Source organism: Bactrocera oleae, chromosome X (genome assembly GCF_042242935.1).
Source record: "Bactrocera oleae isolate idBacOlea1 chromosome X, idBacOlea1, whole genome shotgun sequence".
NCBI lineage: Eukaryota > Metazoa > Arthropoda > Insecta > Diptera > Tephritidae > Bactrocera > Bactrocera oleae.
The window spans coordinates 33,919,092-33,940,084 of NC_091541.1; the positions used below are offsets into that span (position 1 = coordinate 33,919,092).

The following is a 20,993-nucleotide window of genomic DNA, read 5'->3' on the forward strand; positions in this document are numbered from 1 at the left end:
CGAAGGGCGCCTGCTGATGGTGGTAAACATGTTAACATTCGGACTCGCAGTGGGGAAATCAAGAGTTTTGATAACAGCTGGGTTGTGCCCTATTCGCCAATTTTGTGTAAAATTTCCAACGCACACATAAATGTTGAAGCCTGTAATTCTGTACGTGCGATGAAGTATATTTGAAGTATATCAATAAAGGAAGTGATCAGGCAATCTTTAATTTGCATAATAAAGATGCTGTGCAGGTCCCCAATGAAATACAAAGCAGGAAGATATGTCAGTAGCAACGAAGCGGCATGGCGGCTTCTTGGCTTTCCACTGCATGAAAGATATCCTATTGTTACACATCTTGCAGTACATTTAGAAAACGGACATCGTGTTTTTTTTAATGACAATACTTTTAAAGACAGAATTTTCTCCCCCTGAGACCACACTGACTGCGTTTTTCGAGCTTTGTCAGAATGATACTTTTGCAAAGACATTATTGTACTCTGAGGTCCCCCGTTATTTTAGATGGAATGCCTCAAAAAAACAATGGCAACGTCGCATTCAAGGTACACATGTAGAAAATCAACCTGGGGTTAAAGCATCAGATGCTCTTGGTCGTGTCTATACCGTGCAAGTTACAAATTTCGAATGTTTTTCTCTGCGTATGTTATTGCATCATGTTAGAGGTTCAACTAGCTTTGCAGAACTTAAAATTGTTAATTGTCAGAGATGTCAAACATACAGAGAAACAAAATGATAATCATTAGGATGAAACTATGGAGGAAGTCGTACAATATCGATCACCAGATAGAATAAGGGAACTTTACGCTACACTTTTATCTTCTTGCGGTCTTTCTAACCCTCAAACTCTTTGGGATAAATACAAAGAATACATGGCTGAAGATATTTTACATCAACTTCAGCAAGTACATACAGATATGACTTTCAATGAACATATTTACAACCAAACGCTAATTCTAATTGAAAACAAGGTTTTTCATAATGGTTGGAAAAAAATTAGATGATTTTGGAATGCAAAGTCCTCGAAGAGATAATGAGGATGATTTTAACATTGAAATTGCTCGAGAGCTAGATTATGATTTCATAGCACTGCAGCAACAAGTGGAAGAATTAATCCCTGTGTTACTTCCAGAGCAAGCTCATGTTTTCCGTCAAGTTTTACATAGAATAGAATCCGGCAAAGGTGGAGTCTTCTTTCTCGATGCACCAGGAGGAACCGTAAAAACGTTTTTGCTCAACTTATTATTAATGTACATATGAAAAAACAGACAAATAGCAGTTGCAGTAACTTCTTCGGGTATTGCTGTTTTGAAATTACCATTAAATCTTGCGCAGGAAGATTCACCCATCTGTAATTTCAGTAAAAATAGTTCTCGAGGTAGGATGCTGCGAGAATGTAAGCTTTTAGTTTGGGATGAATGTACAATGTCTCACATGAAGGCTATAGAAGCTTTAAACCGAACTCGTCAGGACCTGCGAGATAGTACGGATATAATGGGAGGGTTGGTAGTTTTACTGGATGGTGATTTTCGCCAAACTCTTCCGGTTATTCAGAGGGGAACACCAGCAAATGAAATTCAAGCATGCTTAAAATCATCAAGCCTATGGTCGAGAGTTGAAAAACTCAGTCTCAAAACGAATATGAGCGTGCATCTTCATAATGACGTGGATTCGGGACTTTATGCTGAAATGTTATTGAAAATTGGAGATGGTTGTTTAGATATTGATGCTGAAGGTTATGTATCACTTTCAAGAGAATTTTGTAGTTTAGTAGCAAATGATGTGGATCTCATTGCCTATGTTTTTCCCGAATTGCAACAAAATTTGAGTAGGGATCAGTGGTTGTGCGCAAGAGCAATATTAGCAACAAAAAATGAAATTGTTAATAGAATCAACAATGACATTTTAAAAGAGGTGGAAGGGGAAATTATGGAATATTTTTCAATGGATACAATTATGGATACAGAATTAAGTACCTCATATCCTGTGGAGTTTTTAAATTCCTTTAAACTGTCGGGTGTACCATCTCATAAGCTTAAATTAAAACTAAATGTACCAGTAATGCTTATGCGAAATTTAAATGCTCCTCTGCTATGTAATGGAACACGACTTCGGATAACGAAATTGGGACAGAACATACTTGGCGCTACTATTTTAACTGGTGTTGGTAAAGGAAAAAGTGTGATCATACCTCGGATTCCAATTAATCCCACTGACCATTCCATTCCATTTTAAAAAAGTTCAGTTTCCCGTCAAGCTTACCTTTGCCGTAACTATAAACAAAGCACAAGGACAAACATTACAGGTGGCAGCCGTGCATTTAGAAAAGTCGTGCTTTTCTCATGGTGAACTATATGTAGCCTGCTGGCGTGTATCTAATGCCAAGAATTTCCACATATTTGCACACAACGGAAAAACGTATAATATAGTTTATAAAAATATCCCTGATTAATCATCTATATTGCTTATTTTTAATTGTTACATTTCAAAATTATTTTTTTTCTTTATAGTGAAATATATTTTAATCTTTGTTGTATTGCATTTAGTAAGTTTTTCAAGTAAGTAATCCTAGCCAAGCAATAAAATATATTCTTTCTATTGATCCGTTTCTACTATGATGATCTCTGATACTTATTTGATGGATTCGATGCGAGCGAAGCCGCGGAAAAAAGCTATAAAAAGTGATACAATAAATATGAAAGCTATAAGTATTACCATTTTTCATTATATCAAATATTATCAACTAACAACTTTGAAAATTAGTCATTTGTTACAAACTTGAATATAAAATTAATAAAATATAAAAAAAATCAACATATGTATTATATTTAATGTTTATTTGTGCTTAATAACCTATCGCAGAAAATTAGTATCATTCATTTTTAAATTTGGGAGTGATATATTGAATAGTTTATAATTAATGTATACCTTAGCCACAGCAACGCTAAGGGGTTTACATATAAAAGTTCGAATATTACATACAAATAATGGACAATAGAATTTTTATTTCCAAACATATTGTAAATATTAATTTGGCGGAAACTTTAGAATACCATCCCAGGATTTTGGGGATAAAATACCCAGATATTGAATTAAATGTGTAAAAACAAATTTGTGAAGTGATAGTGGATATAAAAAAGAAAAACATATATGTAAAATACACTTTAAATCGAAAAAATATGTACTTTATGTAGTTCAAATTTTCAATTTCAAACGCAAATATCTCGAATACTATAAGTTTCCCGCGACTATATCTATATATACTCTTGGTGTGGAGGACCTCCTCCTATCCGCCCTTACCTATTTTATCCTTGAATGCCTGGGACGGTTTCTAAGGGCGACCCTCAATTTGAGACCGAGCGTAATTGCTGCCATGAAAAGAATTTCGAAATGAAAAGGAATGCCAAATTGTGTGGTGACCAACTGTTAGGAGCACCACGTGCATTCGAGCACGAGCGCCACAACTCCCATGTCAGCTGGTTCTACGTTGCCGAAATTGACCCGGATACTTTCGGCTAAGGGCTGTTATTTCGGCTTTCTAACTCTGTTTGGATCGGGAAGTCTTTGGTTTAGCACGAGCGGCACGGTTCCTTCGTCTTCGGTTTGGGCGACATAAAGAGTTCTCACGTGAACATAGTCTTAGGATTGACAGTAGCGGTCTCTAGAAAATATTCTGGCAACACTAGTTTTAGCTGGATATAAATTAATATAGCTGATTATTTGGCAATATTAGATTTTGTTTGATTTGTTATAATTAAAAAAAAAAAAATTGGAGTTTACTTTTTTGTTAAATCTCTAGCAGTTGTATTGTTAACTTAAAATATGTCGGGCATGGCTAACTTATCAATCGAAGAAAAAGAAGAACTTATTGGGCAGGTCAAGCAGCAAATTGCAGTGGCTAATGCTCAAGAATTGCTGACGGTGGAGGAGAACATGAGTTTTCTTTAAAAATTACACAATCAACATTCAAAGTTTTATGTTTTCAGAAAATGACAGAAAAATGCTTCAAAAAATGTGTTGCTAAACCAGGTGTACAATTGGATTCCTCTGAACAGGTGATATATAAAATATCTGCCAACCTAAATAAGTTTTTGTGATATAAACATTGTTGATAAGTCTTATCAACTTATTTGTACTTTTGAGTCTCATAAATTATTTCAATGTATATTGACATATGTTCTGTAATAACTATTGCTAATTTCAGAAATGTATTTCAATGTGCATGGATAGGTATATGGATTCCTGGAATTTGGTGTCACGCACCTACAGCAATCGTTTGCAACGTGAACAGAATAAGATTTAGAAGTGTGCAAATAGTAGTGTGTTCCACGATCTGCAATTTTACGTGTCATGAATCATGATTTTGTTTTATAAACAATATTTTAGGCAAAAGCTATTACTTTATCCTAAACTAAAAAATCAATTTTTTGTTATATGAATAAACTTTACAAATACATTAAATACAACAACAATTAAAATGTGTATATTCATAATTCGGCTTGGATGAATTAAATGAAGGAGCACGTGCCAGTAACAGAACAACAATACATTCACATTTTTTTTTTACTAACACTCCTCATTTTCGAACTGGCAGAGGAAGTTAAAGGATGGGGAAGGCGCAAATGTAAAATTAAATATTATTGAGTCCGAATTTGTAGTTGACACATTAGAGAACATAGAAAAACACAATTTTGAAGAGAAAAATACACCACAAAATGAATGGGATGGGGAAAAAAAGGTATCAATTGACACACAAAATGTTCTCATATGAATTATATATGTTATTGTTGTTGTAGTGGTTATCTAATCCTTGGGTGATAAGGTTCAAGCAGAGAACTTAAAACAATGAGAAGGTGCAAATTGAATTTTGTATGATGCTCGATTGGTTGGCTGAAAATTTGAGATCAAGGAGTTCACCACTTTCTGTATAGTTTTGCTGTTATTTAACAGAAATGAGAATTTTTAACAACGTTCTCTGACAAAATACGTGTCTACCAATATAAAGAGAAAAATGAAATGAAATGAATGAGAAAACAAGAAATACAAATGCCACTTCACATATGCATGATTATTTTTCGCCATATAAACGATTTTTATGATGAAAAATTGATAAATTATTATTTTTTTGCACAAATGCTACATTGATAAAATGTGAAAGATTATGCAAAAAATGATATTTTACTATTTTCATAATTTTCTAATTTCAATTTTTACAGAATTAATAATTTATGTATGTACATCAATATGTTATATTATATAATATAATAATATACTATCAATTATCAATAAATACATGTGAGCGCACTGCTCTATATGTAAGTATGTATGTACAAATATGCATATGACCGCGCAAAATAAGTAATGCATACGCAAATCTACATACATTTAAGCGTACAAATGTAAGTACGTCAGCCAATAGGCAGAATACAAACATTGTTGTACAAAAATAACAATTGTCTCAAATAGCATGAGCACCAAAAATCAATATGGTAGCCAAATCCTAAATTTGTAGTAAATCACACACCAACAACATTTTCATTCATGAACGCTGGCGCCTATGCAATAAGCTAAGTCGTTTCATTAATAAAAGCAAACGCCTTACACATCTCCCCGAGCATGCGTTTGCCCACAAGCGTCTTTTCGCGACGATGGCAAAAGCTAGAAATTCCCTCTAGAAGAGAAAAGTGACAACTCTGCAAACACAGAAATCAATGACAAAAGTGGCAACAAAGCTTCTGTCGATTTAAAATATTTCACAATTCTAAAATATTTTTCCGTGGCTGGCAAAAATCTTCGTCAATATGTATGCATGTTCATATAAAAACATACATACCTACAATGATTTGTTGGCAAAGCTGTTAGAGCGGCAAGGGAAGCGATGACAATCGGCGAGCGTTCGTTTATTTTTCAGCACATCTCGGATTTTCTACCAACAAAACAATGTTGTGACGCTTTGCGTCGCGTCAGTCCTTCGACAGATTGACTCTTTGACATAAAAGCAAAGAACGTGAGCTTCGATCATTGGCTGACCGTGTCAACGGAGATTTCACATGAAGTAATGAGTGTTCATATCTACATAAGTACATATGTTGTGTGTAGACAAATTTACAAATATTTTTACACACGATATGAAAATGCCGACGGCAAAACACAATTCTGTACTTTTATGACTCCATAATGGTGTCAAGCACTTGAATTATTTTAAGAAATATATCAAAATATGTTTAAATTATTATTAAGAACTCACAAGAAAGTAAAAATGAATTAATATAAAATAATTTAAAAATAATAATAAATAATAGTTCAATAAAAGGGAATATGTTTCAAATAGCATATCAATATTCCCAGTTTGGCATACATATATATTCTCTTCAATATTCGCCGTTTGGTTATGTTAAGAGAGCGTATGTTTACAGATTCACCGCTGTTATAAAAGCGAGAAATGTTATTTGTTTCTCGTGCATGTGTGGTGAACTCCTTGATAAATTCCTACAAATTGTTCGCTGTCGAACCTGCACCTTCTCATTGTTTTAAGTTCTCTGGTTCAAGTTGGTTGTCATCGAAGTCATTTAACGGGAGGTCCAGAAAACGCGTTTCTTGTTATAGTTGTAACGGTTATCTAGTCCCCGCTTGGGTAGAAAGTGATAGTTTGGTTGTCGTCGTGGTCATCTAACGGGATGCCCAAGAAACGAGCTGTTTCGACGGGTTCGGAACATAGGGAAATGGGTATTAGATGAGTGACATGTGGAGACTCATTGCATGCAGGACATATATTGGGTATGCCGGGGTCGATTCCATCTATTAACTGGGAGGCAGTAAGTAAAGGTGTTAACAGCTCCACTGTGAATAGCGTTTAGTCCTTGTCTGAAGTCAGTTCCGTCCGTAGTCTACGAATGTCCTATAAACAATTTCCACAATAGTTGGATGTACGTTACGGTATTGATCCAAATATCGTATTATCAACGGTGACATCGACCACATGGATATCAATTCCCACAACAGCCGGTTCTGCGATACCGGAATTGACCCGGATTTTATCCGGCCAAGGGCTGTTATTTTGGCGATCTAACCCTGTTTGGATCGGTAAGTTTTAGATTAAGTTTGTCGTCATTGGAGCAACGCCTAACAGCAGGGTTGCTCCGTATCCTCCTGACCCGTGCTGGCATCGAGTCCAACACGGGCCCCGAGGAATTCTACTGTTGCGTATGCGCAAAAAGGCTCCATCCAAATTCCACCTCGGTTAGGTGCAATACATGCAATGGATGGAGCCATCTTAAGACCTGTTCAGGCCTTAAGACACACAGGGAGTGGACCACGAGTTACGTGGCCCCATGCTGTCAACGCAATAATGCGACATCTGCCTCAACGGCTTTGTAACCTGCACCATGTTCGCGCACTGCGCTGCCACTCCAGTCGAGTGGCCAAGATAGGACCTCCACGGTCCCAAGGAGCTCACACAGACAGCATAACTCCCAATGTGACTACCGACCCAAGCTAAACAGCCACTCAGATCTTCTGAGTTGTGCAGGTTTCAACGTTTTACGTAAGGATCGCGAGCGGGATAATGGTGGAGGCCTAGCCTTCATATTGCACATCACCGTGCAATATCGTCTAATCGATGTTGACATCGATCGCAGGTACACCACCCTAGAATGTCAGGGTATAGCTGTCCGGTCAGGCGATGTCGAGCTCGAAATATTTAATATATACATCCCCCCAGTTACATGTTGCCCAACAGGATATCACCCGAATATAGATGCGCTACTTCATGGTGAAAACCGTTTGGTGCTAGGCGACTTTAACGCGCATCACGATCTTTGGCATTCCTGCCTGTCAAACGATCGTAGGGGGATGGAGCTGGCGGAACAGATAGACGATTCGACATTCTGCACAATGAATGACGAAGCCCCCACCAGAATTATGGGCACCTGCAATAGCTCGCCAGATATTACCATCGCTAGCGGTGGTCTGATAAATAGTATAACCTGGCGACCTATGCTAACTCTCGCATCAGACCATCTGCCCATAATTTCGATCGAGAAACCTCCTGACTTTATTTCTGTGGACAACCGCACTTTTGTTAACTTTATCAAAGCTAACTGGGTCGGCTTCACAGAATTTACCGAGAGCACCTTCAACGCACTACCCGTTCCTACGGACGTCACCGTTGGCGAGCGTCAATTCCACAAGGTCATCGCTGCTGCTACTGCTCGCTTCATACCGGCTGGAAGAATTGCGGAACTTTGCCCAAATTTCCCGGCCGAAGCAGCAGTATTAGCAAACGAGCGCGACACCTTACGCCATGCCGATCCCTGTGATCCCCGAATAAGGGATCTCAATTTGGAGATTCGGCAAATGGTAAATCATCATAAGCGGACAAAATGGATAGAGCACCTGAAGTCCTGCAACCTCTCCACCGGTGTGAGTAAGCTTTGGACTACTGTCAAGGCCCTGTCAAATCCGAGGACACATGACGATCGGGTTGAAATTCAATTCGATGTCCATGCCTGCTTGGACCCGAAGAAGTGCGAGAGCTACTTTAGCCGGCAGTTTATACTGCACCCTTCGACCGACAAGGCCAAACGATGTGTTACCCGACGGCTGCGCAAAATGCCAAAAGACTGCGCACCACTTACTTTCACCGATGGGGAGGTTCAGAGTGTCATCAAAAAGGCGAAATCGGTTAAATCCATTGGCCCTGACGGAATAAGCATGCTGATGCTAAAACACCTAACCCCAACGGGAGTAAACTATCTCACCAAGGTCCTCAACCTGTCGATATCCACTCTTCAAATACCCGATGTGTGGAAAGTCGGAAGAGTGGTCCCACTGCTGAAACCTGGGAAACCCGCCAACAAAGGGGAGTCTTATCGCCCGATAACTCTTCTTTCCCCAGTAGTGAAGACACTTGAGGCCTTGTTACTCCCGTTATTCACCCACCACCTGAGCCTAGCAGATCATCAGCATGGCTTTCGTAAAGTGCACAGTACCACCACAGCACTTAGCGTCATAAACGCCCAGATAGTTCATGGCCTGAACCAGAAGCCACCCTGCGAGAGGACGATCCTCGTAGCGTTGGACTTGTCAAAAGCTTTTGACACAGTCAATCACGCAACGCTACTTGAGGACCTGGAACAAGCAACGCTCCCTCCAGGGCTGAAGCGGTGGACTATGAACTACCTGAGCGGTCGGCATTCATCCGCACCGTTTCGAGGTCAAAACTCCAAAGTCAGGAAAATTAAACAGGGGGTTCCGCAGGGCGGTGTCCTCTCCCCGCTACTGTTTAATTTCTATATTTCAAAACTCCCCCAGCCACCAGCGGGAATTTCAATGACCTCGTACGCTGAGGACTGTACGATTTTGACGTCGGGCAATGGAATCGATGGCATGTGTTCAAAAGTAAACGGCTACCTCTCCGATCTTTCTCGCTTCTTCTCTGCAAGGAACCTAACACTCTCCCCCACCAAATCCACAGCGACCATCTTCACAAATTGGACGAAGAAGTACAGACTGGACCTGAACATTTCAGTCGATGGCACAAAAATTCCGACAGTAAATAACCCTAAAATTTTAGGCGTCACTTTGGACAGTCTGTGCTCTTTCACTCCTCATACGACTGCGATAACTGCCAAAGTACAGAGCCGCAACAAAATCCTCAAGTCGCTTGCCGGCAGCTCATGGGGAAAAGACAAAGAAACGTTGTTGGCAACATACAAGGCAATCGGCCGGCCGGTCCTTAATTATGCAGCCGCAATATGGTCGCCTAGATGCAGTGACACGCAGAAGAAGAAGCTTCAGACCTGTCAGAACTCTGCACTATCACGAGATGCCTCTTGATGTCTCCAATCGAACACCTACATAGTGAGGCCCGTATGCTTCCGGTTAAGGAACATAACGAGCTCCTCTCCAAGCAGTTTCTGCTGGGATGTTTTCGTAGAAACCACCCCTGCAGTCGCCTGCTTGTAGCGGAGCCACCTCCTAGGAACATCAAGAGGTCCTTCCTTGACTACGTCGACGACATTAGACAGTACGCCGACCAGACTTCAGACGCAACTAACTTCAGACAGGCACTGACCGCCATTCACAGTGGAGCCATTAACACCTTCACCGACTCCCTCTCAATGAATGGCGTAATACGAGTCAAACCACCTCCCATAGCAGACACAGAGCTCGAGTTGCCTCGCGAATCTAAAGTGACTCTCGCGCAACTTCGTTCTGGATACTGTAGCAGGTTAAACTCCTACCTATCCAGAATAGACCCTGACATACCAAACATATGTCCTGCATGCAATGAGTCTCCGCATGACACTAACAACCTCGTTGCATGCCCAACAAACCCCACTCATCTAACACCCCTCTCCCTATGGTCCGACCCCGTCGAAACAGCTCGTTTCCTGGGCCTTCCGTTAGATGACCTCGACGACAACGAATCTAAAATTTATCACCCAAACGGGGATTAGGTTGCCGTTACAACAACAACAACAACAACCACATGGATATTACTTAAGAATAGCTATCCCGTCAATCTCAAAATATTTTATATACATACTTATACAACAGGATATAATCCGAACATAGGTGCGCTACTTCGTGGTGAGAACCGTTTGGTATTAGGCGACTTCAATGCGCACCATGATCTTAGGCATTCCTGCATGTCAAATGATCGTAGCAGAGATGAAGCTTGCGGAACAGTCGAATCGACATTCTGTACTTTATGCCACATATATCGGAAAATATGTAAGATCTATTGGTAAAATTACGTGGCCAAGTATACTTGACAGCAAGAAAGCTTAGAAAGAAAAAATAATAACACTTCAGCTTTCGGTTGATTACAATTAAAGTTTCAAATAAAATGCAACATATGGTTATGGAAGTAGGTAGCCCAACGATTTCTCAATAATAGGTAATGGGATATTGAATTAAACAGTTGGTTATCAAATGCTGCGAGCAACACATATTCCAAATACTCCTGATGAGTACAATAATTTCATGGAAATAGTAAAAATACAGCTTTGTTTTGATTACAATGTTATTGCGAAATTATTAAAAACACTTGCGCCAGAGAATGTAAATGAACAGAGAAGTTCAAAAATAAAATTTCCCCACCCTATTAGGGAACGCAGCGAACTACACTACTCTATAAGGGAACTAAGCAAAATGTACATACATACATATGCACAGATGTTCTTTGGTATGTGCATGATCAAAAATTAAAACAATAAAAGGGAAAATAATTGACTTATGAAAAGAAAATGTAAATAATAGGGGAAATAATAATAAAAATAGAGTTAAAATGTCATTTAATAAAAACAGGTTTATAAAAATAAAAAAGAGAATAAAAATATATCTGTAATAGGATTTGAACTTAGGCTATGTGATGTTACAATAAAGAATTGTGCTATACAAACAGCACCACAGATAAATCAAATGTAACGCAAATCGTGTGCAATTAATAGCCGATTGCCTTCGTTGCTAGTGCATAAGTAGTAATATCTTAAGCAATATTAACTTCTCATTTATTCAATAAAAGAAAAACATTTTTTCTTATTAATCACCACGCTCAAAAAGTATAACTTGAATTAATATAATATTAACTGAAAAACTTGAATTAATGTCAAAGAAAAAAAAAATACTGCATAAAAAATCAATAAATAATTATAATTGCATAAGTTGATAAAAAATGGTACATGTTTTTTTTATCTTTATAATTCAAATAACAAAATTACTTACGGCGTTATATACATTTGTTTTTTATTTTCAGTGTTTTCTATTTTTCCATTTTTGAGATTTTTATTTACATTAAGATATACGTGTAAGTATATTGTATTATTATTTTAATTAATAATATATAAATAAATAAAAATAAATTTATTTGCTTTTAATTCGTATAATATTTCAGGTTTTGATAATACTTAATTAGTATACGATTTTTGAATTTTACCACCAGTTAGTGTTCACTTAATTTACACAAAGCAGCCAAAAATAAAAACACGTACATAAATACGTGAATTTGCCACAGTCTGTTTGTATGTACACAAGTCTTCTTCAATATGATTTCTATTCATAATTACAACATACATATATCTACGCATTCATTCACAAAAATTAGCACAAACGCAAATTTAAATACCAACAACAAATTCATTCTTAAGAAAGCGCGTATTCTACAAGTTGTCCAAAAGCTGCTTCTTCATGGTGATACTAAAAATCAGAACTTGAAGAATTTTCTGATGTTCATTCCAGAAGAGAAAAATTGCAACTTGGCTTATTACCGATTTAATTTTTTGATTTTTTAATTTTCATATATTATACTACATATAATTTTAAATTATAAAATTTATGTAAAATTGCCCTTTATATGAAATCCTTTTATACTGCTATGAGTTCTAAGCACACTCCATATAGTGCTTTTGTATGTTTACTTAATATCATAATTTCATTGATTTTCGATTTAACCCATTTTATTTAAATTTAATGGCAAGAAAATGCAGCAAAATCGAGAATCGCAGGGCGCAAAAGGCAACTGCTACATAGACGACATTGTCGAAAGATTGTCCATTGAAACAAATTTTGTCAACTTCACGACGATTCGCCCAATTCGGTGTCATGTATGCGAGGTCATATGTATGTATGTATGTATGTTTGTCGACAAAGTCGTCATTTGGTTTTTTTCAACAACACAATGTCCGCGCGAACTCGCCGTAAAATTCATGGCTTGCTAAAATGCACAGAGGCGTTTCAACTCAGGATGCGTATTCTATTGTTATTGAAAATATTATTGTATTGAAAAATACTGATGCATTAATGACTTATTTGCGCAAAAATATAATTATACATAAATTTATACTTATTTAAATGTTTTTAAAATAAATTCGATTGATTTTTTATTTGAAATAATTATGTGGCAGTGCGCCCATGACCCCTCCTTGCCTGCGGTCTTTCAACTTACTTCTCGCAAAAAGCAAAAGGTTTTGACAAATGTCATTGTTTGTGCGGGGCAAGAAGAAGCAAGCATTAGCGTACGTGTATTTAAGAATGTATGCGTGATTGTCACATTTGTGTAAATACGCATAAATAAGTGAATATACAATAAACATATGAACATATTTTCCTGAAATATTTTAATTATCTCAGGAAGTAAAATATGCTATCAAAGTAATTGAATTGAGATATGCTAAGATTCCAATAATAAAATAAAAAAAATTAAATAAAATTTAAGTTTTAGGAGTTTAAGGATTCGAATGTATGTATATGCTCGTATTTGGATTGAGCTTAACTCCACATCCACAAAAGTGGAAACGCGACCGCTTTAGCCAGTTTTATTATTATCATTTGTTCAATAAGCATATTGCTACCACAACGTATATACAAAAGTTGGAAAAATTGCATATTATATGTTTATTTTATTATGAATTCTGGGGTTTGTGTCAGTAATAAATAATTTTTTAATCAAAAGGCTTTTCATAATTATAAATTTTGTCATATCATTGAAATTGAAAACACAATTTTAAATAGGTATGCGCATCGATTTTTCATTCGTTGTGTCTATTTATAGCCTTCTCCACGTTTCGCAAATTGCGTGGTGTATTTTTCTTTTTCGATAGATATTTATATTTTCGATGTTCCCTCATCTGAAACTACAAATTAGGACACAAAAAGATTTGATTTAACATTTGCGCCTTCTCTATTCATTTACATTCTCTGCTTGCGCTAGAGTACATCCAAAAAAGTATACTTACCAGACCAGAGACCTGGTGCCGTGAAGTCGTGCTGCTGTCTAAACCACTGTGCGCATTTACAACTTTGTCTGAAATCAGTTGTTCTCTTTTGTTTTCATTTCACCAATGTGCTGAAAACTAAAATCCAACTATTAAAAATAGTTTACCTATTCATAAATAAATGTATTCGACTGTGATTTTGAGTTATTTTAGGAATATTTCAAATATATTCAAGTTCATTTTTTAATTACTACAAAAGATCGAGATTGGCAACCCTGCGTTGCAAAAGATTGCTCTCTCACTCGTTTCTACGGAACAAATCCAATTTTCGCGGATATCCTACCGTACGATCTGTTGAAGCGGACAGTAGAAGAGGTGGTGAGTGTTCATTTACATTGCGCTCTCATAAGATAGGTCGTATCAGCTGATTCGGTCCACAGTTTTGCGTCGGTGACTATTTGTGCCATAAGAAAAATACTGAAGTAAGCATGAGGTGTACTCTTTGTTGGTGTGTACCGTTTCAGTTCTCTGCTATGTACATATATATCTGTTATAAGCAAAGTGGATGTGAAAAAAATTGGTTAAACGGCAATAAACAGATTTATTTATTAAATATTAGACTTAGTAATAACACAAAAGTTGGTCTTATATCGTAAAATGTTTATATAAACCTGAATTTTTTCTCTAAAGTTAGGCTTATATGTGCCTATATACAAATATCTGTGTGAATAGTTTTATTCAAAAATAAATTACTAAATACTAATTATCTGCAATTTTAACAAAAAATTATTGATCGATATGTGTGCTAGGAATATTCTAAAACGAATAATACAATTTACCCTGGAGTCCTATCCTATATTTTATATAGTATGTTAGTATTAATGATCGACGATTTGACGAAGTGTTTTTAAAACCATGGTTTTTTTTTAATGTTAAACAAAATTATATTTAATTCTACTTAGATACAAAATTAAATACTGTTCGTGTACATGAGGAACTCAAAATATTTTTTATTTAATACATTTCATGTACGCTTGTATTTTATGCAAGCATTTAAAAAAAAAAGGACTAAATATTTTCTTAAAATTTATAATGAGATCTATACAAGGCAAAACATAAAAAATAATATTAGTAGTGATATAAAATCATAAAATTTTTTTCTGCGAATGAGACCTTTTTAAACTTTGTTCTCTCCACGTATCGGGTTTCTACATTTGTGATAGGCTGACTTGTCATACCCCTTTTTTGATATTTACACAATCTACACATACTCGTACTCCTTTTATTGATTTTTAGTGTTGACTGAATATTAGTGGTATTTTTATTTTAATCTGATGTCACGTAGCGTTATAAAATTCTATAATAAGACGCATATATTTGTTTAATTATTGTTCCCTCTTGTTACACAATAACAGTAGGAGAACAACTTTATTAGGTTTGGGCTTATGTGATTGTACAGCTAATTCTTGGTCGTAGCAAAACATTGAAGTTTGCGACTTTCTTCCTTTTGAGTTGATAAATTCTTTGGGAATTTTTCTTATGTTTGATCTAAAGGTTCCGACAAGAGGTACATTTCCAGAGGTTGATCCTTTTCCGAGATATGGCATCGCATTTGCCATATACTTGGTGCCACTATCACACATTATGACTATTTTCAGCTCATACTTCGCGAGTTTGTTCAGTTGTTCCCACACATTTCGAGTTGGGGAGAATTTGTCAAAAATTGTTAGAAGGCGCTGTGATTTACCATCAAACTGCATTTGCCTCATCACACAACAACAAAAGTCAGAGTGGTCTTCAATGCCTCAAGATCCACTAGCTCAGGAAATTCCCTAAATGATATTCTATTGACGTTACACACACTCCAACCAGATTTAATGCTCCTCATATTAAGTTGGCGTATATTTAAATACGTATTCAATGGGGACGTTGAGAAAATGTATCGACAAATAGTCGTACATAAAGACGACCAAGATTTTCAGCGCATTATTTTCCAAAAATTTCCCTATTGTCCATTACGCGACTATAAATTAAAAACAGACCTTTGGCGTCAACTGTGCTCTATACTTAGTCATTCGAAACCTCCACGAATTTGCAAAAAACACAAAGTAAGAATTGCCTCTGGCAACCGAAGTGTTAAAAACTCAAACGTATGCAGACGATATCCTGTCTGGAAGCCACAGTCTTCCGCAAGCATACGTATCCTTATCACAGGTTATATCAGCTCTCAAAACCGCAGGGTTTGCTTTAAAAAAAAATTACTGTAAATCACCCAAATATAGAAAAAGTTATATCAAAAGAAAATTTGTTAGACATTAATATCCTTAAATTCGAAAAGGAAAGTACAACCAAAACTCTGGGGATCCAATGGAATGCGATATCTGACCAGTTTTCATACACTACAGAGTCAATATCCGCTATAACGAAACGCCAAATTTTATCCTCGTTGGCAAAACTTTTCGACCCCGCAGGATGGCTTTCGCCAATTATGATACAAGCAAAAATTTTAATACAAGAATTATGGCTAGATGGAACCGACTGGGACGAACAAGTGAAACCTCTTTGCTTAGAAAAATGGTCCCAGTTCGCAAACAATCTGTAAGACATTTCCCAGATACAAATCCCACGATGGGTAAACTATTTCTTCGAACACAAAGTCGAATTACACGGCTTCTATGATGCCTCCGAGAAGTCAGACTGTGCTACTATCTATGTGCGCACACAAAGCGATACCGCGACCACAAGCCACTTATTAGCAAGGTGGCTCCTCTAAAACCGCTAAGTCTACCTCAACTTAAGCTATGTGGCGCGCTACTACTCGCAAAATTAGCTTCCATGGTGCAGACCCATTTAAACATGAAGAAATATAAATTGTAGCATGGAAGACGTACATTTCTAATCGAACGTCTCAAATACTTGACTTGGCGACACGTAGCCAGTGCTGACAATCCTGCCGATCTAGGTACAAGAGGGTGCTAACCGCTGCACCTTACCACGACCATCCTCTAGTGGAATGGTCCCCGATGGTTAACAGAATCTCCCAATTCTTCGCCACAATCGCCTATGCGCAATGTAATTGCCCCAGAAAGTCGAAAAATTGACTCCTTTCACACAGCAGTGGAGGATACTGACATCCTTGAGCGATTTTCGTCGTTCTCCCGAGCCCTCAGAGTTCTCGCCCATATGTTAAAGGTCATAGAGCAACTTAAAATTAGAGTTAAGGAAGTTCCTTCAGAGTACCCCCAAAGCGATACATTGACGCACCTAGAATTGCAAAAGGCTAAGGTCGCTCTAATCGCATCAACTCAAATGCCCTACTTCAGCCGCGATATAACATTATTAAGAGAATCAAAACCCATTGACATAAGGAGTTCACTCTTAGTTCTTAACCCCCCCCCGAAAGGTCTGCTTGGTGCGAATAGTGGGCTTGCCAATTCAAGCCTCACGTATAACGAACGCCACCTCTAATCATACCAGAGAAGTCTCGACTTGCCACTTTACTCCTCAGTTATATCCACTTACTTATGCTCCACGCAGAACATCGCCTAATGCAACATATAGTCCGCAAAGAGTTCTATATTCCCCGACTTAAGCCACAAATAAAAAAAATTAATTTTTATGTGAAAGATCTGCACTCTGCATAAGCAGAAGTTGCGAACGCAGATTATGGCAGCACTTCCACCGGAACGCTGCAACTTCGCTCTGCTTTTCACAATCACAGGTGTCGATTTTGCTGGGCCTTTTCAAATAAAGGCGTCCATGCTAAGGTCGCCCCCCATTATGAAAGGCTTTGTCTGTTTTACGACAAAAGCAGTGCACCTCGAGCTATGTACAAATCTGACTAAGGAGGTTTTTCTCACGTTATTTGCTCGCTTCGTCGGACGACGCGGCTTCCCCTCAAAACTAATGAGTGATAACGGCAAAACCTTCATTGAAGCCCAAAGAGCCACAAAATAGTTTGTGAATTTTATTAAACAAGTACCACCTGAAATTGTTTAGAAGTATGCTCCCCAAGGCAGTTTAACCCCCCAAGCGCTCTTCATATGGGTGGTTTATGGTAATTAGCTGTAAAAGGCTTCAAATCCCACTTCAAAAAAGTAGCTGGAAATTAAAAATATAATTATGAAGAATTCACTACCTTATTAATTCGAATTGAAGCCGTTCTCATTTCACGGCCACTTACAACACTCTCGCAAGATTCCTCTGACTTCACAGCCCTAACTCCAGGGCACTTTCTCAAAAAAGCATCCATTCTGGCCATACCTGAGCCAGGCGTGGAGTCGCAATCCTTATTAAATCAATGGGAAAGAATGAAAATTCTCTATCATGATTTCAGCCGCCGATGGAAGGAAGAGTATATCAAGAACCTTCATAAAAGGTACCGATGAAAAACTCCAGAAAAGGCGCCAAAGCTTGGAGACTGTGTCATCATACACGATGATTGTCTACCCCCCACATAATGGCGGCTTGGCCGCATAGGAAAACTACGTTCCGACGGTTGATCTCCGAACTTAAAGCGGAACGTTAACAAGACCACTCGTGAAATTATGTTTTCTGCCAACCGCATCTAATGACGAATCCGCATATAACGAACAATCCGCCGATACTACCGCAACGCAAATTAATTAATCATATAACAAACCGATAAACCCGCAAATAATAAAAACTGATGCATATACTAACAAACCTAACCTTGTCCACATGACAACCCCTTTCTGCCACATAACGTGGCGCAATCGCATTTATCAATTTACATGCAACAAATGTAACATATAGTCCTAGTAACCTCTTCATTCAGATAGATATGGATGTGGACATGGCAACAGCACCAACACCAACTGAAAGGTCGGCCATCAACGTGCCCCGCCCTGGGGCAACACCAGCACCACGAACCACAGCGACAACCGTTCCTGAAACCGCCGTTCCTGCAACCGCTCCCCGTAGTGGCATGCGACCACTACCACCTTCTTCTACATTCACAAGGGAACCTCAGTGGGACCGATGACCACTGTGTCCGAGGCATGCAGCCCATGCAACGTCAGTAGGTTGCCTAAGCTAATGGGCACTGCCTCAATTGTTTGGCCATGGTACTCACAACTCCGGAGTGTACGTCAGTTACCCTATGCCAACTGTGCAATAGACCGCACCACACCATACTGTACCACACCCTAGAGCAGGCAGTCGGGCGACATCTCGCCCCAAGCCGGCGTCGGCAGCCTAGGCCATCATACCGCCACTCCACTAGCCTTAGCAGTGTTGTTGCCACACTGCAGTAACTACAGCGATTGCAAGGCTAGAATTCGCCTAGGGGCCGGGATGGCTAGATGGGTTACGCCTCCCTCTCCAAGCACGCCACTGAGCGCCAAAACATCATATTTACACAATCCACAAGAAGACTCCACCCACTAATACACACAATCATACACCAACACTACAGACATCACACCACAACCAGAGAATGTTAATAAATAGAGAAGACGCAAATGCTAAAAAGTACTAATTTGAGATTTTTACAAGAGGAAACATCGAAAAATGCAACTTCGAACTTTTAGAAATACACCACGCAATGATCGAAACGGGGAAAAGGCTAGAAATAGACACAAAGAATGTTCTTAAATGAATTATGCGCATGCTGATTTACAATTGCATATTACCAAAAAATCATAATTTTTGTAATTTAAAATAATCCTTCCAATTATATAAGATGATTATTGGTTAAAGCCCCAGAATTTACAATAAAATAAGTAACTAATAGAAAAATTCTACAACACATTTTTGTGCGTTGCATAAACAATATCTAATAGACAAAGGATAACAATAAAACTGTGGCTAAGCGGCCGCGTTCTCACTTTTGCGGTGGCTCAGGTCGTAAGCGTGAAGGAGTTAAGCCATTCCGAATACAAACGCTTACTGAAACTATGAACTTAAATTTTATTTAGTTTTTTTATTTTATTAATTGAAGTCTTAGCATATCTCAATTCAATTACTTTAATCTCACTTCCTGAGATAACTACAATACTTCAGAAAAATATGTTCATATATTTGGGTTTATGCGTATTTACACAAATGTAACAATCACACATACATTCTTAAATATACGTACGCTGATGCTTGCTTCTTCTTGCTCCGCACAAACAATGACATTTGTCTAAACCTTTTGCTTTTTGCTAGAAGCAAGTTGAACGATCGCAAGCAAGGAGGGATCTGGTGCGCACTGCCACATAAGTATTTCAGATATAATTTTATTAATCGACATATTATTGAAATACGATATATTGAAATTGAGTTCTGACAAAACTAAAAGCAACTTTGCCGACAAACATATATACATACATACGAGCTCGTATACATATTCACGCCGAATTTTGCGCATCGTCGCGGATTTGATAAAATTTGTTTGATTCGACAATTTTGCGACAATGGCCGGTCGGCTATATTGTTACGTTAGTCCTTTTTGCAGTGCTTTGTATTGAAAATTTACTTATGTTTTTTTGAAATAAATGGTTCGTCTGCGATTTTTTTTCTCGCTTGCGCGAATGTTTAATTTTTTACAAAAGGAAGGAAAGGCAACATCTGTGCATACATATATGGGAGGTCCACAATAATGTTCGATTTATTTACTTTCCAAAAAATGATATAATGTGATTACATACAAAAATAGTGATGACGTGCTTACAGCTGGACGATGCATGATGAAAAAGAAAGATGGCGGTACGTCAGCATGACAGATAGTCTAGGTTAAACGTTGCCATATCTGCTTTATAAATAATTCTTGCAGAGTTGCATTTGTGATTGCCACATCACTCCCAATATGCGGGAAAGCGAAAACGTGCTCGTCGTCCTGATTTTGTCTGGTACTCTTTTGGCTGAGTTGTTTGATTCGACGGATTTTGGCTATCCTCGGCGACGAAGACTGATTTTAACCGATCGATGGAGATGCTCACGTCCTTTCCCCGGATTTTGACTTTGAAAAACTTGTTGTTGCGTTCGACTATTGGAAATGTTCCCTGGTACGGTGGTTGAAGCGGCTGGCGAATTGCGTAATTGCGCAGAAAACTGATGGTGTTGTGTGCAGATTCTTTTCCACGAATGGTGCATCAGCTGAGTTATTTCTTGTTGGTGACGGTCTCAGTGCCTGCATGCGTATGCGTAAATTTCCGACAAATTCACCTTCGGTGACGTTGTGCGTGTGATCTTCGGAAAATAGCTGACCAGGTAGTCGAAGAGTGTTGCCGTAAACCATCTCTGCGGGTGTCGCTTTTAAGTCATCTCTCC

The 20,993-nt window shown here is 38.0% G+C and overlaps 1 protein-coding gene across 1 annotated transcript; it reads left to right on the forward strand.

Annotated features, from left to right (window-relative positions):
* Window positions 1-3,681: 3,681 nt before the first annotated feature.
* LOC106623543 (mitochondrial import inner membrane translocase subunit Tim13) lies at window positions 3,682-4,478 on the forward strand. Its single transcript, XM_014243091.3, has 3 exons — window positions 3,682-3,921; window positions 3,987-4,055; window positions 4,205-4,478. The coding sequence occupies exons 1-3, from the start codon at window positions 3,823-3,825 to the stop codon at window positions 4,301-4,303; spliced, it is 267 nt and encodes an 88-aa protein (XP_014098566.1). The 5' UTR covers window positions 3,682-3,822; the 3' UTR covers window positions 4,304-4,478.
* Window positions 4,479-20,993: the final 16,515 nt, after the last annotated feature.